Source organism: Apaloderma vittatum, unplaced genomic scaffold, assembly GCF_000703405.1.
Source record: "Apaloderma vittatum isolate BGI_N311 unplaced genomic scaffold, ASM70340v1 scaffold2153, whole genome shotgun sequence".
NCBI lineage: Eukaryota > Metazoa > Chordata > Aves > Trogoniformes > Trogonidae > Apaloderma > Apaloderma vittatum.
Window position 1 is genome coordinate 15,383 of NW_009708406.1, and position 24,845 is coordinate 40,227.

The window sequence follows — 24,845 nt, forward strand, 5'->3', positions numbered from 1 at the left end:
TGTTACGATGCACAGTGGCAATGCTGGCTGACTTTAAAATTTCCAGAAGTTCAATAGCTGGCTGGTTACAAACTGGTAGAGCTCCAAAAGACATGGGAAGACAGTTCAGACTCCTCAAAGACTAACCTCAGTAGACCGTGTTTCTCACTGAAGGAAAAAAGGATATATTCATGGAAGCTGGAAATGAATGTTACGTAATGGTGTTGCCAAAATTGCCTGGATAAAAGATACATTTCCTAAATAAAAGGTTATCATAAGAGGTTGTGTGCAGAACATAGGAGCAAGAGTCATGATAGTCTTTTCTGTGAAATCTATCACCAAGTGGATTTGGGTGTGAATTCAGATTTTTCCGTACACACACAGACAGACACACGTGCACACGCACTCTCTCTGAAATGGCTCCCTCAGCATCTATGAGTGGGAAGACAGAAATCCCGGCCAAGACAGGTGTTTGTAGTAGTGCCAAAACAGAGCAACAGAGAGATTCCTAACTGGAGTCAAGTGTGGGAATACAGATCAGGCTGACTGTACATGGAAGAGAATGATCTCTTAAGAGCTTGTTGGCTTTTTGCATATAACCTTTTGCGTGTATTCTGACAGGTTGGTTATAAAATGGCTCAGAGCGCTTTTTATGTATACACAATATGCTTAATGGTGTTGCTAGAAGATGTCTCCTTTTTTTTCCCAATCTTACTCAAACTAAACTTTGCACTAGAATAGGCTGTGGTTGAAACAAAGAAAAGGGAAGTGGAATTGGCTAAGATTTCAAACACAAAACTTTGCTATTCCTGAAGAAAAGTACTGGTACAGTAGCCTGTACAAGCTGTTGAAGGAAGGTGGCATTGTTTTGAGGATGCTAGTGCACGGGAAGGCTGAGGAGACCTTGTTCTGGCCATAATGCTGCGGATTCATTTGCATCCAGCTATGAGGCTGTGGGTTTGATTCAGAAAAGCTTGTTGATAACAGTCTCACTTCATCTCACAACTCACTGCCAGAAATATGCCCACCTCTGCGTTACCTGATACCAAAGGGTGTCCATTTGCACAGCCTTTCTTTTGTTTCATCCACAGGTGGACCCTGAGGTGACAGACCTGCTTGTCTGGTTGCCTCCCTCCCCTGAGTATTTGAGTATTCTGTGCTAATAGTCTACAGGTTAAATTTGGATGTTGTGATAAAGCTGCTCTCTCCTCTGTGAGGAGCAGAGCAGCTTTCAGATGCCCCCATTGAAATGTGAAAGCTGTCTGATACTTTAATCATGTCATTACAGCACAGCAGTGCTCAGTGTGGTGAGTCTGGAAAAATATTGCAAAGTGCAGTCTCTGGTCAGTACTTTTGGTGTGCTGCACATTCTGAATTTGAGAGTTGAGGAGGAGAGTTTTTAAAACTGAAATAAGAGGAATATATTCAGTGGCAGCACACTCAAATGTCTTGTGGTTTACTGGTTTGATAAGACTGCAATCTAGTTGTCCAGCACAGATTTTCTCTCTTGGGTTTTTCGATACTGGTAGCTACTTTGCTAGGGAAAAAAAAAAGGATCAAATTTAAGTCCAAGCATTGTTGAAATAGCATTAAGTGTTCAAGAGAAGTGGTGCAGAAATAGGCTTTTACACTATGTTGAACATATTATAGACATTTCTTTCTTGTTCAGTTAAGAAATAGGATGAACGCTAAGAGGATAGTTGATGTAATTTTAGGAAAATGTGAAAAACTTTTTTTTTCTTCAAGGATGAACTTATTGTGAACAGAAAATTAATTCTGTTGTAACTGTAGAATAGATGGGGATATTTGAAACTTTTAAAGATAATTGTATCTAATTTTCAAAAAATATGCATGCATGTAATATCTTAAAAGTCACTGAAAGACCCTGAAAGATGAACTCTGGAGGTTTTAACGTCTTACAGTTTTTGTTTTCAGAAAGATGCAGTTTTTGTCCACTGCACATCCTGAAAGCCAGACTGTACACATTCATTAGCCCCTCTCTGTGCCCAGATTGACTTGTTAGGGACTACTGTTGCAGCATTTGGCTCCTTCAACAGCTGTGCCTGTGGTAATACATGTACTGCAACACTGTGCTGGGGGGCGGGGGCAGAAAGAGGAATTAGTAGTTTTTACATGCAGAAACTGTGTGCCTTTCTTTGTCTTAGCCTGCTGAGAAGGCTGACTGCATATCGAGAGGCCACTATGACAAAAAATGAAAAATAAAATAAATTGTGAAAGAGTGCGGTGGCTATTTTACGTCAATAAAATAACTCTGTGTGCCTGGGAAAGTATTTACTCAAAAATAATTTTTCTCTGATTATATTCAGCAAAATACAGTAAGATCTTCTTTAGCTGCAGTCTTTCAGGACATTGGAGGGATGGGACTTAAATGGATAGAAGCCCATGATGGAAACACTGAAACTTCCAGGATGTTGCAGACAATTAAAATTATACCATCTCAGTGACTAATGGCATGCTCCCAACAACTTAGGAAAGAGGTAGCACAGGATGCAGGCTCATTCAAGCAGATGTTTCTTAGTCTGTGCTATATTTAGATCAAGAAAAAAAATCTACTGGGTGAAACAATTGCCTGTAAGGGATTCAGAGCTTGATTTCCCTCTCCAATTTTAATTCTGATAAGATATGAAGAGCACATGAAAAGAGCTGAAGAGCCTCCTTCAGTGACTGGATTGAGTTATTTATGCAGTTTTCTCACCGTACACTAGAGCTGTCTTGCCCCTGGATAAAGTTCTTACTGAGGTCACGGGACTCGGTGGTTTGTTTAGGGATCTTCACGCAGCTTCTTTTACAAATAATAGAAGAAAACATGCCTGGAAGTTACTCCAAAGTTCACACCAGGAGAAAGTTAATTGTTTTCTAAAGATAAATTGGTGATTTTTTTGTTGTGTTTTTTTTTCCCTCACTGGATTTTTGTTGCCAGGCTCTTTTATGGAATAATGTATTACCTCAGAAAATCATTGCACTGTAAAATCTGTAGTTCTGCACTGCTGACTATGTATAGGTAAGCTCCAGTCTCTGTTCACCCCCTGCTGTACAGTGTTTGCTGTGCTCTTTGGCTTTGCTGGGTGCTGTGCAACCTTGTACTGTCTTCATGCTTAGTTTTGTATCTGGAAACAAGGTAATTTTTGTTATTTCCAGTATATCCAGTGCTCATTCTGGTTTTAAAGCTGTATAAAAGCCAGCTGGCTATTGCCACGTATTATGAATTAAACTCCTCTCAGTAGGTTGTGTGCATTTCTATCAAGTTTTAATAACCTGACAGTTTTGTTCATCTGTGGTGGTTTTATTCTAACTTGTGTATTCTATTCTAATCTTGTGTACAAACATCAAGATTATTTTGAGGGGGAGCTGTTTGTCAGAAACTTACTTGGTGGAAAAGTATAAAAAGCTTGTTTGGTAATGTATTAGAGTAACTTTTGCTATGTAAGTGTCACAGAACCATTCAGTCAATTCAGAAATGGCTTAAAATGTTCCACTTTCAACAGCATATTTATCAGAGCTAGGCAAGCAATGCATACTAATTACTCTCCGTCTCTTTCTGCACATTCATAAAATATTTTTCCTTCCCAGGCAGTGGACAATTCGGCTAATGAACTATGCAAATACAGTGTATTTCTGAGCCCTTTGGTACCTTGGGGACAAGCTACCAGCCTGACCAGGTGCTGAGCCAGTCGGTGTAACACTTTGCTGTGCTAGCACCTGTGTCTTTCTGCTCTGGGCAGGTGGTTTTGTTTTGAACTGGCTATGTGGAGGGAAAGGTCTGCTTGTTCTGTGTTGGTTTGGTCTCCAACATCCAGGATGAGCTTTAAGGGGAGTATTCATGCGCGCAGTGCATCACCAGCCCTCACTTCTAAGCTTCATTGCTCGTGCTGGGTCCTCTTCTCCCAGTTATAGAAGTGACTGAGCAGATGTGAAGAGTAAGAAATGCAGAAGTGAGGTGTCCCTTGTACAGGTCTGATACAACCCGGCTGCAAAAGGTGTATTGGAAAAAATTGAAGTGGTTCTTTTAGACATATCTTGAGCTGCAGTGTCAGGTCCTTGTAAGGGAGCTAAGGGGAAAGCTTTATATAGTCCAAGAGACTCAAAATAGTTTTAATCTTGCTTTGTCTGTGATGAACATCTCTGAAAATTGGGCTTTTCATAGACAGTTCAGTAAGATTGGAGTGTAGAGGTCTTCCAGTCAGCACGAAATGCGTTAGATCTGCAGGCAACAATGAAGTGTTAATCTCAGATGAATATATTTGCACACTTGGAAGCTGCTCTGGTTGTGTGTGTACACCAGCTCCTTTGGAAGGTCTCTGACATGGTGCCCTATTATTATGGTGCAGTCATAGACTTCGTGAGCTATGAGAGGAATAAAAACACATCCTCTGGGCTGTGAAACCTGATTAAAATTTTCGGGTTGTGTTGTCAGGCTTCTTTTAAGTTTCTTTTGTCTCTAAGTGAAAGTGGCATTGCTAAGTTTGCATTTGGGGGGAGAAAGTGGATGCTGCATTGGGTTATGCTGGAATGAATGTTGATGAGTGCTTTTGACCCACTTTGTAAGTTCTATTGATTTGTACTCCTTTTAATAAGAAAGACTGCTGTGGCTTGAGCTTTTGGTGTTTACGACTCTGGTAATGCCTGTCACAGATTTGAATGGCAATGTCTTTGAAGCATATGAGTAGTTAGAATAACAGCATGTATGAACAGCCAGTTCCGTTTGGGATGTGTGGGGGGCAGGTAGTAGAATTGTACAAGAGTCTGGTTAAATGTCATTGATTCTCCCCAATTGTGAAAATTTAGCCTGTAGCTCAGTTAACTCAAAACCTACCTCAGGAGTCACGTAAAGCTCCAAGATACAAAAGTTTGGTTTTAAGGTAAGGCTTCAAATGAACGGATTAATCAAGGTCTGAAATCGTTCACTGAATTTTATATTTTAATGTAGCTCCATTTGGTAGTTAAGAAAGCTTCATGATCAGGACATTATATGAACAGCAGCATGAAATGGATATTTCTGTAGAAAATGTTAAGCAGAGAAATAAAGAAAACTATTTTTTATATAAAGCAAATTTTGATTACGTACTGTCTGTATTTTAACAAGGTTAACCTGTTAATTGGGTTCAAAGTTATTAAAGCCTATTTGTGTCTCTAAAAAGTATAAAGGCAGAGATTAAAATATAGTCAAAAGATCCTAATGCTTTCAGTCAGATCAGAGTTATTCTTTCAGGATGAAAACCAAACTCTAATCCTTATTCTTGCACTCACAGTGTTCAGGATGTCATGGTAGAGAGGAGGGACCGGAGCTGAATGCTTCCTGTGAGAGCAGCTGTTTCGCTGTGCTGCTGGTGCTCACAGGGGTGTTTGAACCAGACAGCCATGCTCTCTCTCTTCAAAGCAGTGGTTTTCAGTTGCACGATAAATGGTTTAATGATCTACTGAGGAATATTTTTCACACTGAGGTTAGGATGCAACAGCTTCCCTCAAAATTGTGGAAAAGAACACAGCAGTGATACCTAGCTGGAACCTACCCAGGGATTTTTGTGTAAGCTGCGGTGCATGGGCAGCTCTGAACAGGGATATGTGCACGTGTTAAGTAGGGGGGGAAAATGTTGAATTAACTAGTGGACTTACTTAGGGTGATTTTTGTAATGGCGTGAAATTGAAATCGAGAGAGTAAACACCTTAGCTGTAGAGATCATGATGGAAAAATACCTTGCCGTATCTGATTTGTCTCTGTGTCTTGTTTTCCAAAATGCTCTTTTCTTTTTCCTTTTTTTGAAGGCCACTGCAGAGTGTTGGGATGTCTGTGTGCGTGTGTCAGCCTGGCAGTGCAAATGTGATGGTGGCTACAATACATCTCCCTTCCTTCCTTCCTTCCTCCCTTCTCTCGGGGAGTGTTACCATAGCATTTCCCTCCCAGGGACTCTTGCGCTGAGCTGCAGATGGGATTCTCGCTATGAACTCTGTGCTGCTCAGTCGGATACGCTCAGTATTGTAGAAGGAAAATGGGAAAGAAAGGGTGACTTAGCAACACGGATAAAGCTTTCCTGGTATTTCCAAGAAGCAAAAACCTCATCTGAAACAAAGGCTCGTTTTCATTAAATTGAGGATGGGATTTTTCCATGAAGAGAAACAAATCTTGTTTCTCCCCCCCACCTCAGTCTGTTTTCTCTTGTCCAGGGAGGTTGATTTGGAATAGTGACTGCCTGATCCTGTGACTTACTTTTTTCTTATTTATTATTTTTTCCTCCCCTCTCCTTTAGCTGTGGACATGGCTTGAAGAGCTACAGAAAGAACTGCTTGATGATGTCTATGCTGAGTCTGTGGAGGCTGTCCAAGACCTGATAAAACGTTTTGGTCAACAACAACAGACCACTTTGCAGGTTACAGTCAACGTCATAAAAGAAGGTGAAGATCTTATACAGCAACTAAGGTAAAACAATTTTTTATTTAAATCTCTTCTTGTGTACATCTGCTATTCTGTGAGGCTCTTTCTGTTTTGAGGGTAGAGATGATGACTACAAGGCACGACCTATAAATAAAACTTGTAAATATTAGGACTACAATGGCGTTTCGTTCTGTCCTGCTGGTCTCTAACCCTCTGTTTACAGGAAGCTCAGTTTGGGAACACTGACCTTCACAAGAAGATTTTGTTTACATAACCTACCTTTTTGATAGGAGCAATTGTACGTCTTTGTAGTCTGACCTGCAGGGCTCCACAACCTTCTGAGTGCTGAGCAGCAGCCTTTTTATAAAGAGATGCTTGAAGTTACTTTGCAGACTGATGAGTAACTTTACTGTAGTAAAGCCCATCAGTTTGCAGTCTGTTTCACTCAGTAACAATCTAAATAAATTGAGGGCATAGCTGCACTTGTATGTGTCCTCTTTGCTGCAGGAGCTGATATCCTATCTGAAGTTGCAGTTTTTGTACTAAAGTAAAAGATGAAGTAATTTTTTCTTACTATTATATAATTCTGGGGTTTTTTTTTCATTGCCAGGAAGGTTCAGTAAAGTAAATAGTTAGCATATGCCGCTTCCTGAAGGGATTTGTTTCTGGTTTTAAACTTTATTCTTCCTGTAAATAGAATGTCCTTAAATGTTGAATTAGTCAAAAAATGAAAGTAATCTAATTTCCTAATGCTTTTTCAAATACTAAAACATAATTTAGACTTTTATTAACAAAGATGTACAGACTTAGCTTTCATGTAATATGGCTTGCACTGACCTAATCTGAAGCAGTCTTAAGTTTTGTGGTTATATATAGCATCAGAATTGCATGGGTGTTGTCAGTAATGGTAATAAAGGTTTTTTTCTTTTCCCTCTTTCTTCCTTTTGAATAGGGATTCTGCCATTTCTAGTAACAAGACCCCCCATAATAGCTCCATCAACCACATAGAGACAGTCCTGCAACAGCTGGATGAGGCCCAGTCTCAGATGGAGGAGCTTTTTCAAGAACGCAAGATCAAGCTTGAGCTGTTTCTGCAGCTCCGCATATTTGAAAGAGATGCAATAGATGTGAGTGTCTGCTCTTGGAGTTGCCCTACGTTTGCTTCTCCACTCATGTGGTAACATTTATGCTGAGATTGTTGTGTAGTTGCATTGTGTGGGGCTCAGAGGACTGACAGACTTAGTTCCTGTCTGAAATAAGGCTTTTGTCTTGCACATGAAAGTGTCAGGCGCGTGCAGAGCTGAGCTTTTTTGACATTAACTCAAGCTCTGATTGGCTCCCAATACATCTTTAGGCAAGTGTCTTGTAAAATCATAAGGTATCAGTTGCTTACTCTGTCTGGTTTGGTTATCAAGCTACCGTGATATACGTAGTATGCTTACAGCTAGTATGAGTAGGATTTGCAAGACAGTTTAGAACAAAGCCTCTAATCTCTTGCATTGTAGCGACACCCCACTCTTTGCTCTCTTTGCCAGATCAACAGTATTTTTTCAGTTGGCAACTACAGGTGTTGTTTGGAATTCTATTTTAAATCTTTGGGGATGTTGTATGGGCTGTCTGCCTTTAAAAAAAAAAAGATTATTTTCCACTTCTGAAAATAATGCAAAAGCAAGTTGTAGTGCCACACCCCTGCAAAACCTGAAGAAATTTTCAGACCCTCTAAGTTTTGGAGGAGAGTTACAGTGTATCGGTTTGAAAGTTTCTATTTGTGTCCAGGGACACGTACCCGAACAGACGTGAAACTCCGCATGGAGCTTAGGTTGATAAAACTGTGATATAAAGCTTCAGTTTAGTTCATAAGAATTCATAAAACCACTAGTGCTGCACCAGGTGATTGAAACTGAGTTGGTGCCTCAGAAGGTTCAGGGTTATCCATTGGTAAATGATCCTATCTGATTATATAATGGCTTATCTTGAGACTCTGGAAACCAGGAGTCACGGTGATAATTTTACCCCTTCGTTTTTGTAAAAAGCTTCAACTATTGGTTAGGTATGAATGGTGTAAAGGCAAAGAGGCGGTTGGCAGAGGTGACAGTTTCTGAGAGGTTTTGTTTGTTTTTTCTTAAGATCAGTATTACTACTGCTGCTGAAGCTTGATTTGGCTGAGCACATTGTTAGGTGCAGTGCAGGAATATGCAGACACAGCTCCTTGATCTGGACTCATAGAGGAAGTGAAAGTGTGTGCCCTACAGTAATAACAGCTCTGGTATAAAGGAAGACTAAGAAGGTTCTCTATTTTGCACGTTACACTAGTTGGCAGGGAGTTTGCTACTTTGATTATATGAGAGTAACTCTCTTGCGCATGCAAGGGAAGAGTTCTGGCAGATTTGTGGTTGTAATAATTAGCTGGATGACTGATGTGTGTGGAGGAATGTAAAAAGTATCTGCTTCTATAGTATTGTCAGCAATTTTACAGTCTCTACAGAAGTGATCTGCAGCGCTCATTGTATGCATGATGCTCTCGGAACGATTTTATTGAGGAAATGGCAGCTGTGGGGGGCAAGGCATGCCAAGAAAATTAACGGGAAAAATTAGGTTAAAGGTTTGAGTGAAGTTCATGATTAAGGTGATTGCTGTAGGTTACATACCCCAGCATTCTACAATAGCAGGAGACTGGTTATGTGAGCTGAGCTTTGCAGATGTGTTCTAGTCCTTCTGTGCAGGACAGGATCTCTATAGATAGTGATATTTCTGTGTATGGCATTTGGTGATGCCAATAGGATTTTGCACTGGCAAGTCACAAACCCTAACTTGACAGATCGTGCTATTTCTGAAGCTGATGCTTGTCATGCTTTGCATTTGGCACATACAACATAAAGCTAAGTGCCAACTGCTTATTGTTTTGCTTATATGACTCGGAACCAGGAGTCGTGCGTATTTAAGATTGCCAAGGAGACCTCTGGGGAACCAAATAACCCTGACTGCAGAGTGTCTGCAGCAAAATGTTAATTGCTTTACTGTCTCTGTACCACGTCCCCCTCTCTGCTTCCTCAGCAAAGCACGCTTCTCTTTTCCTTCTCTTTGAAGGCAGACATCTGTTCTGAAACTTCCAGGAAGAAAATGGCAGAGAATAGTTCCAGGTCAGTTGTTGGAAAGCAGAAGCTCAGCTGTAACATGATAGTGAGGAGGAGCCAGATGCCAGCTAGGAACTTACAGACCTCCTTTTGACCTCTTCTTTTGTGAAGGATTTTGTGTGACTGGTTGAGTCCATTAAGGCTTAGCTGTAGGGGCAAGTATTTCAGGGGAGCTACTTGTACACACAGCACATAAGCAAGTAGCATTTCTAGCTTGCCCTACTGCTTGCAAGATAACCCAGGCTAAAATGAGACACGGGATTCCACTAGCACTACAGGATCATACTGTGCAGCTGTGCTTCTAGGAACAGCGGTGAGATGTGCTGGCAGGATTAGTCCTCTTCTTCTCCTTACTCTTCCCTTATTGTTTCCTGATAAAATACTCAGTTTCTTTTAGTTACTGTATTTTATCCTACAACTTTTCAGTTTCTCCCACTCTTCTGAAGTTGCTGTAATTGCAGCACTTTCTCTGTTTTGCCCCTTGCTCTTGGCATATAAAATTGATCTTCTCTGTCCTCAGTAAGCTTTTAAGTTCCATTGGTCATGAGCTATTTGAAGGACTGTTGTGAACCCCTGTATTAACTAAAGGCAAGAAGGAGCAAACTAACGTACGCAAAGAGCCCCTTGCTAGGGTGATTAGTAGCGTAAGGAAGATGTGTATGGACCTAGCCAGTGGGAAGGTAACACTGTACACAGCCTGAAATGTGTGTGTCTCATCCGTGTCTGTGCATTTTTGCCTGTCTGTAACCTAAATGCCTCAAGGCCTATGTCAGGGCTCCACACAAAGCATACCACACACTTTTAACTCGCAGCTTTATCTCAATTCTATTTTTGGACTATACTTAGAAGATGCCTGTTAAGTCATACAGCTGAAAAGGCAAGGATGCAAAGTGCTGGGTCAGAGAGACCTTACTCTTTTGCCTTTTGCATTTTCCCTTTTTCTTTCTCCCCAGGGCATAATGTTTTCCAGGTCCTTGTTGGCACTCGGTTAGTACAAGGAATGCTAGTTAGACCCTTCGGAGAAGAGACCTGTGGTTCTTTATTTCTTTCATACTCAGTGTGAAAGAGTCAGCGTCCCTTCTGTCTTATACCCTGCCTTCTTTCCTGTCAGTGTTACCTTTACATTTGTTAAAACCTAGGAATGTCAGGCAGCTCAGACTCTGCACTAGGAACTTCTTAAACACATGCTATGGTAAGTAGTTACCCTGTGTTTATGCTGGGTTGTGCATTTCCTGAGAGTGATACTAATTTGTGATTGATTTACTTCAAATGTCTATTAATATAGTCTTTCATCTTTGTTCTGTTTGTTTATGCTAATTGTCATTGATAAAACTTCACAAACAAAATAGGATCCTGCTTGCTCTAGAACTTGTTACTTGTAAAGCAGAACTTGAGGGGAAAAACTCAAGAGTGTGGGCAGAGAGGGCTTAATGCACCTTATTTTTGTTTTAACCCTGCCCTCAGTGCATTTCAGATTTGCACAGTGAGTGCAATGGCTGAAACAGATCTCTCTGCACCACCTAATTACTGCTGAAAAAATGTAAGGATTAGTGCCTTTGTCAGGAACCTCTGCTGTAAGGTTCACTGTCTTTTTACCTTTTGAATGAGTGTGGGACCAGGCTGACATTATTTATTTGAATCGTGGGCTTCCTCCCTTTGAAGGGGACAGGGGATGTCTTGCTCTTGTACAGAGTGTTTCAAACAGCTTTAAACAATGTGTGGGCTGTGATCTTCACCTTGGAGTTTCATGAGATAAAATGAGAAGAGGTTGTAATCCCTACTGTTTGTTGTTGTTGTTGTTCTTCAGAGATGATATCACTGATACCTCAGCTGAAATGACACACTGTTGCTCTCTTAAAACTACTTGTCATTTATGTTGGGTACAGTGAATCTCAGGGTGCTCTACAATCTACAAGTGACTGCAATCTACTTAAACCATTCCATTATAAAAATATTCGCATTTAGCCATGGTGTGTTTATTGCTTTATTTCCACCCAGTTTGCTAGTAAGAGAGGTAAGGTTTTGGCATCTGTTCTGAAGGGAGATGTACTGGCTTTGCATGTAAAATGGTGGCATAAATGTCCCATGTTAAATGTTAATCCACTTATTAATGGAGTTCAGAAAGACAGTGAAAGGTGATGTTTTGATGGCAGTTTCACAACCCTCTTTAATGTTCAGATTTCTAAGTTTGACCAGGTCTAACCACAATTACTTCTTGAGGATGGATTACGGATGTTAAGTGAACTGGATGAAAATAAGATGTAAATCTGATTTGTTAGAACTTCCATAGTGCAGTGGATAGTTTGAAGAAACAAGTGTTAGGTGGTCTCCACTGCTTTTAGTGGGGTTCTGAAGATACACTGGGAAGAGCAGATCTGAGGTGTGTGAGAGCAGAAAAGGAGGCTAGCTGGAAGGAAGTGTTTTCTCAGGCTGGACTGTGAGGAAGACTTGAAGTTTCTTAAATATTTCAGGTCACTTAAAAGGAGACGAAGAACACAGGGAGGTGATGAGACATATTGGGCATGGATCAAATGAAAAGGAAATAAAGGGAAATTGTAAAGCATTTCGTGGAAGAAGCCTGAGTGTGTGATTGGAGGGAAAACAACTCATAATGAGTAATGCGTGATGTTTCAAGTACATGAAAGAGAGCTGAAAAAAGCTTTAAGCTGTGGCTAAAAGCCTTGACGTATATAACTTCCCGTATCTCTTGTCCATCAGCTTTTGTTTTTTCAGTGTTACCCCTGAAACATGAGTTTCTGTCTGTTTTCACTTTGGTACTGCTAGGTGATCCTAAGTGCCCAGGATTAGGGACTGCAAATAGCTATCCTGGTTGTTTGGTATCTTCCATCATGGTGTGGAGTAAAATGTCAATACTTAGTTAAACAAATAAAATTTTTGTGGAACACCTTTAAAATAGGAAGTAACTCACTGATGCCACAATTCTAATAGTGATTGCTCGATGTATCAGGTTTTTTTATGGTGCCATGTGACTAGAATAGAAACAACCCTTCAAGAAAGGTTGTAGCTGACTACACAAACTTTGTACAGATGATTTAACTTTGCTTTCTCCTCAGTTCTGCTTTTTCTAGAAGGTTTATTTTCCTGAAATTTCTCTTGTTCTTTAAGTGTCTCAAGAACTTCACAACTCTGATTAACTACTTGGAAAGCATAGTGGCATATTCCTTCTGCTGACAGCAAATTACTTTGGTTAAATATTTATGCAGTGGGATACTTTTTTGTTAATGCCCATTTAGTCAGATCCTCTTTTTTTTTTACGTCTTGCTGCATAAATAGATGTTTTCCTGTCATTTAGCACCATTCACATCAGTTAGTCCTTCTTTTGAAATCACAGGACCCTGGCACTAAGCCATACTTGGTTCTCTATTTATAATTCTGCTTTCCCAATGAACTGCAGTAGTTTATGGCAAAACTGCTGAAAATTCTGAAAAAACCCTTGATGACAGGTTTGAGGGATGTGTCAGACAGGCTTATTTGAAGTAACTGATGCATAAAACCTGTGCAATAAGAACTCAAACCACTTTGATCAATGAGTATTGCAGACTCTATCGGTTAGACTTAAAACGGTTTTATGTCCTAATTAAAAGAAATATTTTACATTTCAGCCAGGTTTTGCATTATGATTTGGAAAACACTTGTATGGACAGACAAGGAGGATTTATTGTTGTGATGTATGTGTTAAACAAATCACAAAAAAACACAACCAAAGCAAACCCAAACTTCTTTAGCTGCCTTTCTTTGGATATCTTGTGACTGAGAGTAAAATCCAGAAATTAAAGTGTAAACTGAAGGGTAGCTGGATGATTTCAGCAAGCAAATTTAGCTCTGACTTTACAGTACTAGTGCCATAAAGTAAAACTCTTTGGTTTTCCTCCATTCATTAAGTACTCTGCCTTTTGTGTCAAGTAGTGCTGCTTCTCAGTTGTCTGGCAGAAGTCAAAGGCGCTCACTGAGCCTGGTGCTCCCTGCTCACAGAAGGGTAGAGCTGTTATATTTGTAACTTGAGACTGGCATAATTGAAAACTAAGCAGGCTCTTGATGTGTGAATTATTACTTGGTGCAGTCTGAAGAACTGATGTTTTAGATCAACATTTTTCTTTAAAAGTGCTAAAAACATGGGAACTTCATCGTTTCACAAGTGATGTGTTGATGAAGGAGTACCGAAACAAGGCAAGGGTGCCCATAGCAGTGGGTGAAGGAGAGCTGTAGTGGTTCTCAAAGAGATTCTTCCAGATTGTTTGCTGTAATTTAAAATCTGTGCTAAAACAGCCTGTATCTGAGCCACGTTGAACCTGATCAGTGAGTTCAATCAACAGTGAGCGACTCAAGTTCCTGACCCTCATAAATGCAGCACTGCAAATAAACCTATGTTGTGTAATGGGTAATTGAACATTGTCTTCCTCCTTTTTCCCCCCAGATAATTTCAGACCTCGAGTCCTGGAATGATGAGCTCTCTCAGCAAATGAATGACTTTGACACTGAAGATCTTACAATAGCTGAACAGAGGCTCCAGCATCATGCAGACAAAGCCCTGACCATGAATAACTTGACCTTTGATGTCATTCACCAAGGGCAGGATCTGCTGCAGTATGTCAATGAAGTGCAGGCATCTGGTAAGATCGGTCCTTCATGCTATTCCGGGCTGTGGCTTTGTAAGAATTATCCAGTTGTCTCTCCTTGGGATGAGTGAAAATAATAGAGAAGCTGGTTAACTGTAAGCTGGAGACATGAACTTTTTTTCTTTTATGCTCAAATCGATTGATAGCATTCATGAGGATATACTGTTATTATGGCACATAGTTTTTATCTAAGAGTTGGCAACACCTGAAGATGTTCAGGTTTTAAAGAAAGGGTTTCCACTCAGGAAGTCAGTAAAATTAGAGTAAATATCAGGGAGTTAATTTCATAGTTAACTGGAGCAATGCAGTCAAGCCAAAATTTTCAGCTTCCTTTTTTATTTCTTATGCCACTTCACTTAATGTTTTTAACTGTATACAGTCACCTATAGTAAACTTCAGTCTTCTTTAAAAAAAAAAGGTTAATACTGCATTTTAAAAGACTGCAAAAACCTATGCTCATTTAAGCAAATGCTCTGAGGATTAAGCTGGGATTTGAGAAGCAACTGGAAAAGTAAGGGTAGAACAGTGGAAATGGGCTGTTTGTCTCAGGAAGGCTTGCAAGTCACTTATTAACGACTGGCCAATTTACAGGTGTTGAGCTGCTGTGTGACAGAGACGTAGACATGGCCACTCGTGTCCAGGACCTGCTGGAGTTCCTCCATGAGAAGCAGCAGGAGCTGGACCTGGCGGCGGAGCAGCACCGCAAGCACTTGGAGCAATGCGTGCAGCTGCGTCACCTGCAGGCTGAGGTCAAGCAGGTACGACCTGGCTCTGCTTCCCTCTCCTCCTGACGCCCCATCAGCCATTCTGCACCTCGTGGAGGGATCTGGTCCCATCCACAGATACAGGGAGTAATGTTCTGATTTATAACATCTTGCAGCTGGAAAGGGGGAGGGACTTTGGATTGAGCACCTGAGACCCTTCCTTGTCTGGTAACACAAAGCGTGGTTTTTTTATTTGCATTGACAGTCTGTGTTGCTACATGGATACAAGTCAAGTATTTAAAGCATAGAGCAGTTGGAACTAATGTTAAACTCACACTTTTATCTGTGTGGTGATTAATAAAGTTGTTCAGAGATAGTCATGGCACACTGGCCTAATACTTTTTGCTATATTGCTTGAGACAAATAGTGATGACATATTATCAGCATGGTTTCCGGGAGAAGAAAAATGAAGTTTTGCTTCTCCTGGCAATAAGAGGTTCTTAGCTGTTAAATACCTAAACCTTTGGTGAATTTGAGATGCTGTGGGCAAAACCACTGAAGTAAGTGCAAATTTATAAAACAAGCAGAACACTAGGAACATACGAGTTTTTGATCCTGCTCACACTTGGCAGCATTACAGACATCTACTACAGTCTGCTGTTACTAGTATGTCCCATAATGGCTCCCAGTGCAACTTGTCCTTTTTCTGTTTGTCCTGAGCTCTTACAGAAATTCATCTCCCTCATGTGGCTGTGAAGGAGAACTCCTGAAATGCAAAGTAATTTAAAAATTGGTCCAGTTAGTGTAGGAGAAATTAACACAAGGTTCCCAAAGTATTTCCAGGCAGTGGTTGGTTACTTCTATAGTAGCAGACCCGAAGTTTTGGTGTGATCTTGAATTAAAGAAATGCAAGGAACTAGCAGTGTCTGCTGTCAGTGCAATCTAGGCGTTAATCTCTGAAAAACTCTACTGAGATGTCCTGTATCCATCTTTGCACTTGTCCATCTTTATAAACACAATTTACAAATTTTTCCTGTCACATGAGTATTTGTTGAGATAAAGTTATTGTAGGTGAGGATGCTTTCTGTACTCAGTTGCCTACCAGCTTGAGGACGAAGGAAAAGAGTGTGCATTTGCAAAGGAAAGAAAAAAATGAAAAGAAAGAATGTGAATGCCAGCTGAGGCTGTCTCATTCCTTTGTGGTACATTAGTAGGGCATGGGATGAGTTAGTAAGAAAAGGAAATTAATTCCTGTAATACAGAAATAATACTCAGTTGCAGAATGTACTATAGAACTTGAGTAGTATTTCAAAGACGCACTATTATTTATATCGCATATCCCTACAATAAAGTGAGAACCTTGCTCCACTAGCTCTCTTTGTATGCAAGTTAAATGTGACAAGACACACATATTTAAAACCTGCATTTGCAGAACAAATACTCTGTACTTTGGCAGATACAAGCAGATGATGAGAAGAATCATGAATTGTAGAGGAATGTCCATGTTGCATATACTGTCTGGTTTGTAGGTTATTCTGTAAGATCTTTGTAACTTGTTTGAACCACTGCTAGCTCTGACTGAAAGTAAAGCTCAAGTTTAGATTTTTAAGCAAGCACTGGGAAAAAATAGTTCATGTTATAATAAATATATAAGTAATGTACTACTGTAGCCAGCAGCCTTTTCTTAATAGACTGGGATTTAGGAGAAAAAATAGATTCTATTTTGTGTTCCTAGAACACATCTCTATCAAGTGGGATTTTATGCTGAATTAAATACAGTAATAGTTGTGAACTTTCAAACAAATGTACATGCATGTATAACTGACAGAATGTTCATATATTATAAACTCCTTTCCCAGATTTTCACTGTACAAATTAACCTGCAATGTTTCCCCAGCCTGAAAGCCTAAAAACGGAGTGGACGTAAAACTGAATGTTGTCTCATAGGAATTCTTTCAATCCCTTTTGGAATGCTTTGAGGCTAGTAACTCCTAGTTTTGTGATTTCAGTTGCCTTTTCGGAAAATCGTATCTGATTTATTTTAGTTTTTATTAAGTATCATGAAGCATGATCTTCTCCTGTTGCCTCTGCAGTGGGACGAACTTCATAGCTCATCAGGTCACAGCAGGTGCTTTAGCTGAGAGTAAAATGCCATGATAAACCTCCTATTTAGTCCATTTTGTGTGTATTTTGTTGCCTGAAGCAGTGAACACATGGTTTTCCAGTTCAATTACAGTGATTTTGTGCCATATTTAATTTTAATGAACTGAGTGTAAGCATACTTATTATGTAGATAGGATATTGTCTTCATAGCAAGGATTTTAACAAGATACTCATTTGAGTTTTTCCTGCTAGACTGACATTACTGCTGTTACATTTTTAAATATTTTACACACACACACACACACACACACACTTATATATATATATGTATCGCGTGAAAAAATTAGACTGGAACACTGTGGGAATTTTTCCATAGGGTTCATCTCTCAGATTAGGTTAATTCTGTAGTTACACACTTGTAAGTAGTCTCTTCAGTACTAGATAGTGAAACTTTGAGCTTAGTGAATTCTTATCAAATAAGCACAGAAAGCAGATAAATGTTAGTTCTTCCTCAGCTAGCATAACATTTCTGCTTTGTGGCACTGAAGATCTGTAGGTTAAGCCTCAAAACTAGGAGGATGCAGAAGGGCCTGAAGGCAGAGTTTTAATGAAAAACTATAAAGAATTTGCTTGTCATCTTGATACATCATAGTTGCATAAAGCGCAAAACCAGTTAGAAGATTACAGTGTAGGAAAACTTCAGAAGATAGGAGGAAGAGGATGCTCGCTGAAATAAGAAAGGACAGCTGTATGTGGGGAAAAGTGACATAGAAAGGAAAAAGGGACATATGAATGGGTAGAGGCAGAAAAGTAGTTAAGAGAATATCTGTCTCATGCAGAACTCCACTTGCATTTTCTGCCAGACAAGCTTTTTTTATCCCCTAAAATACAGCTGCTGAATTACTTATTGCTGCAATCGTTCCCATGTACTCACTTTGTAGAGTGAAATCTTTGCTCTGCTTAACGTGCAGCATCTGCTTGGGTCAAAATATCTACCAATCCAAATTGGTTTTACTATTCTCATTAAGCCTTTTCCGTGCAATATTGTCTGCCACTCTGATCACTCTGCAAGTTCTTGGATATATACTTGTGTATTCATGTCTGTACAACAGTGCACAGATGCTTGTACCCAGTACAGGCTTGCACCGTCAAGAGTACCTCGAGCTGCTTTTGTGTTCTCACATGCAGCTCTTGTTGTTTGGTGCAAACACAGTCTGGTGCTTGAGCTCTGATTCTCCCAAAATACTACTTAGGAAGAGCATCCTGGCACTCCACATAGTGCCATATGAAATCGTAGGTAGAACAGCAGGCTGAAGCGGGTGTGTCTCGTGATTATGTTTGGAGTCAAAAGTCAGTCCAAGAAACCAATCTTAAGCATTTTTCTATAGAACTACCTATTTGGCCTTTTCAAGGGTCCCAAACACTCTTCCCTTTCCACAGTATTGCTGATGCTTTTCTGATGTTTTTGTAGCCTGCTGAAGCTGTGAGAGGAAAGATGGGGTGTGTGGTCCACCCAGACGCTGAGGTGGTGGGAACATGCCAGCATGGAAGGCAGCAGCCCTGAAAGAACAGGCTTACTGTTTACTAGTGGTTGTATTATCCCCTTGTGTCAAAGCAGAGGGAAAGGCAAAGTCCTGCTGGCAACTTTGCTCCTGAGAGTTCCACCGACTTCTGCACTTGCACCCTGGCCTGCAGCAAGCAGGAGGGCAAATCAGCGTGTTTGAAATGGCAAGTTCTGTGCTAAGCTCTGTCTGCTGTGTATCATGGGATTCCTAGTCAAGAGGAGCTTTCAGCTGGTTCTGCTTAAGCATTGTCTTTCATTACCAGTTCTCTGGAGAGGGCCAAATCTATTTTAGCCCTAAGACAGTGTGTTTTGTTACATTGGAAGAACTATTTTGTAAGGTAGAGAGTGAGCTTGGAACTGCTTTTGCAAGACAGAATAGAAATAAAATAGGGATTTAAAAACATCTTCTGCCCCCTGTGTTCTTACAGACAAGTACTTTCCTCCAAATGTAGTTTCTGTATACAGTGTGTTGGACCCATCGGCTTCCCTTTTCAAGTTACCCCTTTTCTTGCCCCTGAGGCTTACCTAGGCTTGCTCTCTTGAGTATTAACAACCTCCAGGTGTCTCAACAACGTAGAAACTCCCAGCTCCTTTCATGGTCCCTTTAGTGTGCCCCACGCTGTGATCTGGACATGTCTCCTTGCAGTGGGACAGGTTGTTCCAAAGGCCAGAGCCATCTTCCCCCTTCCTGTAAGCTCCCCCTCCCAGTGCTTTCTCCCCAGTGGAGCAGAATGTGCACCCATTTACACATCTAGGAGGTGCTGTCATACCCTATATCCACACTGCATCCTGACTCTTTCTACAGACTTGCAGGATTTATACAGAAGAATTCAAATACATGCTATCAAAGGAGAAAAAAAAACAAAACAAACAAAACAACACAACCCCCTCAAAACTTGTTAGCTATTCATTGTGCAGGCAAAAAAAGTGCGTTACTGATACAACAATATCGCAGTTTGGATAAGCATAAGACAATGGTGAGACTGTGAGGGAATGGATGTTGTGCCATGATGGTTAGACCGCAGTTGCTTCAGGCTGTTAGAGAGATGTAGATGTAGACCACGTGTGCCTTTTGTGTGTAAGGATTTGCATTTTAAACAGGTCCTTTTCCTGGTTTCTGCCCATGTTTTCAATCTGTGACTGTAGTCCTGTCATCCTGACTCTTAGTAATAACCTGGGGCAGTAGCATTTATTGTAGTGTCTTATGTGTATCGCTATATGAGAGTATTTAGTGCTAAGAGCTAACTGTGATTCAGTAGTTTATTAATTATCACTGGTTAAAGGTCCAAAATCAGTTAGTAGGAAAAGTTTAGAAAAGGTAGGGTTAAACTGGTTATTTTCCAATTAACTGGGCCTGAAGGAATTCACTCTGGATTACCTAGAAAACTGCCTGAAATAGTGTCATAGATATTAATGGTTATCTTCTCCAAACGCACAAAGATTCTGGAGGTCTGAGACACAACATGTACTTCTTAAAAGTAGGAAAGGATTAGCTAAGGGAGGATCCATAGGTCAGCTGCTTTAACATAATTCTCAAGAAGAGTATTGAAACAAGTAGATTATTAAACCCAAACAGTGACAAGGAGAGGAGGAAAGACTAACATAAATTAAGCTTAGCTTCCCGTTGATAAATCCAGTTTCTTCCTGGCAAGATAACAGGTCTTCTGTGTAGAGGTGACAAAGCAGATGACATAGATCTTCCTTCTATTAAAGCTTTTAAAATGGTTTGGTTCAGTCTATCTGGCCCTAGCTTACTATGAGAATGTCATATGAGACTACATTACCATGAGTGATAGCTTGCTGGAAAATCTTGCTCAATAATGAATGTTAAGAGACTCTCTGGATTGGAAAACAGATTTCAAATGTTAATGGAAAAAAATCTGAACAAGTCTGTATTTAGATACTAATTCATGTTTTCAGTCAGAAAATCTACAGGTTAGAATAGAGATTATGCTTTTAAATTTGAAGATAAAGGCGAAAGAAGCTGGAAAATGAATTTGAGCTCCTCAGAAGACACTGAGTTACAATTCAGAATTATATTGATGTATGGGAGAATTGCACTGCATGAAGGATATGAATTTTATTAGTGACAAATACAGAGCATGATGTACTGGTGGGACTAATCATCTGAACAAATACAGCACAAGGACAATTACTGGCTGGGCAGCAATTCCATAGAAAAGTTGTATAGATGACAGTGAATAACCTGAATTATGTCCAGCTTTACTCAGTATTTGAAAGATTTTACTGAAGTCATGATTATCAAATGGAAAGAGCTAATAAAAGAGCAATAAGAAAAATAATGTGGCTAATTCATATGAGAGAGATTGACAAGACTGTGGTCAAGAAGAAAAGAGGAGTCTAGAGGAAGGAATCAGGTAATGTTCTTGATGGAGAAAGGAGAGGTTAACAAGAAAGCTGATGCAAAGAGGGAGAAAATGTCTTCACACACACACCCACACCCCCCCACACACACACCCACACCCACCCATTGAGGGTAGGAGAAATGTAAAGAGTCAAAATTAAAGCGAGAGAAACTTGAGTGTTAGCTATTAGAAAGAAGACTTGTGATAAAATATCTGATGAAAGTGCAGGATTGGAGTCTTGAGTAACAAACAAGGCACAGATCTTTCAGGAGAGGCCTTAAGGTTGCATGTTCCTGCTCTTGGTAAGGGATGCACGAAGTGGCCTCCTGAGTCTTCTTCCCACCTAAGGATTCTTCTAGTTTCAGCAAACATGTCAAAGAAGGCACTTTCTGAAAATAAAAAATCTTTAGGCAATTAGAAGATGCTCAAATGGTCACATTTTTCTCAATATTAATATTTTAAATTATTTACTTACTTTTTATTGAGCTGCATATCCTCAATTTACATTACTGACATTAGCTGTTGGGCAAACACTGCTCATCACTTGTTCCTGTTTTCTAGGTGACAGAAGTAGTATTCAGAAACACAACCTTGTTCAGAATATAAACTGAAACCACAAGCATGTGTAGCTGACTGAAAGACAGGAATTATCAGCTAAGTGAGATCACACTGAAGGTCATTAATTGAATATATAATGTAAATACATAATTAATGAGTTTAGTCATCAGTTCTAGTACTACATGTGACCCTAATTGTTTTTGTCCCTAGCAATGATGTTTTCCTTGCTACTTGGCTGTGGAATTGCATATTTCATGGCCCTCTCTTTTGTTACAGGTTTTGGGCTGGATCCGAAATGGAGAGTCAATGTTAAATGCTGGGCTTATCACTGCTAGCTCTTTGCAGGAGGCAGAGCAGTTACAGAGGGAGCACGAGCAGTTCCAACATGCAATAGAGGTAAAAGCATCATTCAGTGACCATAGCCAAGAAATCCTGTGCCGTGTTTGTGAGTCTCCAAATAGCATTGTGGGGTTCACTCTATGGTATTTTGAGTTTAGAAATAGCTGTTTAAATCATCTTATGGCAAAGAGGTTAACACACTCACTGGGAAGATGTATTTTTTGTTCTTGTTCGTTTTGGAGCTGCAGTTCCAGGTGAGCACATCTTCTCAGTACCTGTTTGTGTCTTTGTAAAGTGATAGCTCTTCACAGCAATTTTACTAAAAATAGTGTTTTCCTTTGTTAGAATACAGTACCCATCTTCCTGACGTGACTTCAAACCAATTTTACCAGATTGGTCATATCACTGCTATTTGGTAGCATTTTATGCTTATCCTCTTTTTTTTTTCTTTTTTTTTTCTCCCCACCTGATTTTTTTTTCTTTTTCTTTTTTTTTACAATTTGCACTGTATGTACCCTCATTTTGAGAGCTTTGGTAACTCTTAGATGTAAAAATCATGACACCTCTAGGTATATGTGAATTTACAAATAAATACGAATGTAACATTACTCAGTACGTATTATAGTTACTGGTTCCAGATTTTAGTCAAGTATGTGTTTACACAGACAACTAGAGTTAAAAAATTTGCTTCCAATAGATGGAGGGCTGTCTTTTGTATTGGCCTGCATGCCTTCACCTTAATTTAATCACTACTGATGTGCAGAAGGCTGTGGTAAAGATGTGAGGACAATACTTACATGAAGCCAAAATAAGATACATCCTTTCCATCTTCTCTTTTTCCTCACCATGAAGGGAAAGAAAATCAACATGAAATGCATAATTATGACAGAGTGTATTGCAACATAATTATGCTGTGTGTGTCTTAGTGCTAAGCAGTGGCTATTGCTTACAAACTGCTAGTCATTATCAATGATACGTGTCTACAGGATTTATTTCCTTCGTATTTGCATAGCGAAGTCATGCAATAACTATTATTGACAGTTATTTTTAGTTGATGGGTGTTTGTGCACATGTGTAGAAGTGTCATTGCCCCAGTGGAAATGTGAGCCTTTGAGGTCTCCAAGAAAATGAACCCAGGTGCTCCACTGAACTCTTGAATTTTCACCTCCTGTCAGAAAACGCATCAAAGTGCCCTGCAGGTTAAGCAGAAGGCGGAAGCAATGCTGCAGGCTAAACACTACGATATGGATATGATCCGGGAGTGTGCAGAGAAGGTTGCTTCCCACTGGCAACAACTGATGCTGAAGATGGAGGACCGTCTCAAGCTTGTGAATGCCTCTGTTGCCTTCTATAAAACTTCGGAACAGGTACAGAAACGCTGCATGATCTGTGGCTGCCTTGGTTAATTCTTTGCTGTGGCATAAAACAACATTACCTAAATAAATAGTTGACAAAGTCTGTCTATATTTAATTTGGGAACAACTGCAGTTATAGAAAAAATAGAAGAAGCAAATCCTCTTACCAGGTGCCTTAGAAAGAGAAACCATGTGTTGCAGCCTTTCAGTATATAAAGGAGTCTTACAAGACAAAGATTTTTTTTCAAGGCCTGTAGTGGCAAGACAAGGGGCAATGGTTTTACACTGAAAAACGGTAGTTTTAGATTGGATGTAAAGAAGAAATTCTTTGCTGCAAGGGTGGTGAAATACTGGAGGAAGTCGCCCAGAGACCTCTGTGTACTCTCCATCCCTGGAAGTGCTCGGTCAGTTTGTACCAGGTTTTGAGCAACCTGATCTACTGAAAGATGTTCCTGGCCATGGCAAGGAGATTGGATTATAGATGATCTTTAAAGATCCTTTCCATTGAGATCATTCTATGGTAAATGAATAGTAGACAAATTGTACTGACTGTGTTTGGTCTGGCTACAGTTACTTCAGTTAGCCACCTTTAAAGAAGGTATACTGTCAAAGTCCAGCGATTGATGAAGACTGGAATCTTTTACTACTCCACTTTAATATTCCTCAGATTCTTATTTTTAATTGAGAAAAATCTTGTGTAAGATTTTCAAGATGAAACATGCTATAAAAACACTTAATTGGACTTCTGCTTGTTTGAAGAAGTTTTGCTTAAGCCATGAACAAGTTGCACCAATGTTTTAACAGAAGTACTTCAGATGGATAATTCTGGGTTATGTGTGCGAGTCATATTAAAAACAGCTCTTCTTTCTCTTTGTCCACAGAAAAGTTAGGGGGAAGGTTGGCAAGGTTGATTTCTCTGCAGTCGTATCTTAAGCCCACTCGGAGCTGTGCGGTGACAGAGGTAGAGAAAGGTGCCCAACTTTAGGAATAGCCTCTGAGCAATTCCGTGTAAGCAGGCCAGTGCTTGCAAACCTACAGCCAGTTTGTCGCCTTCTCTTAAGTCTCAGTCAAAATATGTCAGATGCTAAGGTGTATATATATATATAAGGAGTAGATTCGTTTTCCCAATTTCTGGCTTGAATTTTGAATTTTTGTCTCAATGAATTATATTTGATTCGGACTTCTTTTTCCTGATAGGTGTGCAGTGTGCTGGAAAGCCTGGAGCAAGAATATAAGCGAGAAGAAGACTGGTGTGGGGGAGCAGACAAGCTGGGTCCCAACTCTGAAACAGATCATGTTACCCCCATGATAAGCAAACACCTGGAACAGAAGGAGGCATTTCTAAAGGTAAGGTTTGCCATTTTTTTGTGATCTTTTGTGTCTGGAAAGCATGCAGTCAAATGCTCACTCCAACAGTGCTGAAATGTATATGGAAAGCAACAATGCCCATTCCAAAGCTACAGGTATGTCCCAAACTGCAAAGATGTGGGAAGCACCACGTTAACTGCTTTTGACAGTGATTAGGAGAATACTGCCAAGTGCATAAAATTGTAGCCAGTTGTATAAATATTTTTCCTGTTGAACTCCAATAGATGTCAGGTCTCCCACTGTGACTGAAGAGGAATTGGGAATCACTGCTTTGAGCAACTGTCATTCTGAAGAATGCTTAAAGGCTGCTGCTTTGGCAGAGAAGTGACAGTCACATAGTGCCATTG

At 40.0% G+C, this 24,845-nt stretch overlaps 1 protein-coding gene across 1 annotated transcript in view; it reads left to right on the forward strand.

Annotated features, from left to right (window-relative positions):
- TRIO (trio Rho guanine nucleotide exchange factor) overlaps nucleotides 1-24,845 on the forward strand; it is a gene marked incomplete at its 5' end in the record, with an annotated part of 134,475 nt that overhangs the window by 11,849 nt on the left and 97,781 nt on the right. Inside the window, 7 exons of the mRNA XM_009866530.1 lie at nucleotides 6,246-6,415; nucleotides 7,323-7,497; nucleotides 13,940-14,135; nucleotides 14,733-14,899; nucleotides 21,713-21,832; nucleotides 22,951-23,142; nucleotides 24,328-24,477. Coding sequence (XP_009864832.1) covers nucleotides 6,246-6,415; nucleotides 7,323-7,497; nucleotides 13,940-14,135; nucleotides 14,733-14,899; nucleotides 21,713-21,832; nucleotides 22,951-23,142; nucleotides 24,328-24,477 — 1,170 coding nt within the window. The remainder of the gene's footprint in view (nucleotides 1-6,245; nucleotides 6,416-7,322; nucleotides 7,498-13,939; nucleotides 14,136-14,732; nucleotides 14,900-21,712; nucleotides 21,833-22,950; nucleotides 23,143-24,327; nucleotides 24,478-24,845) is intronic.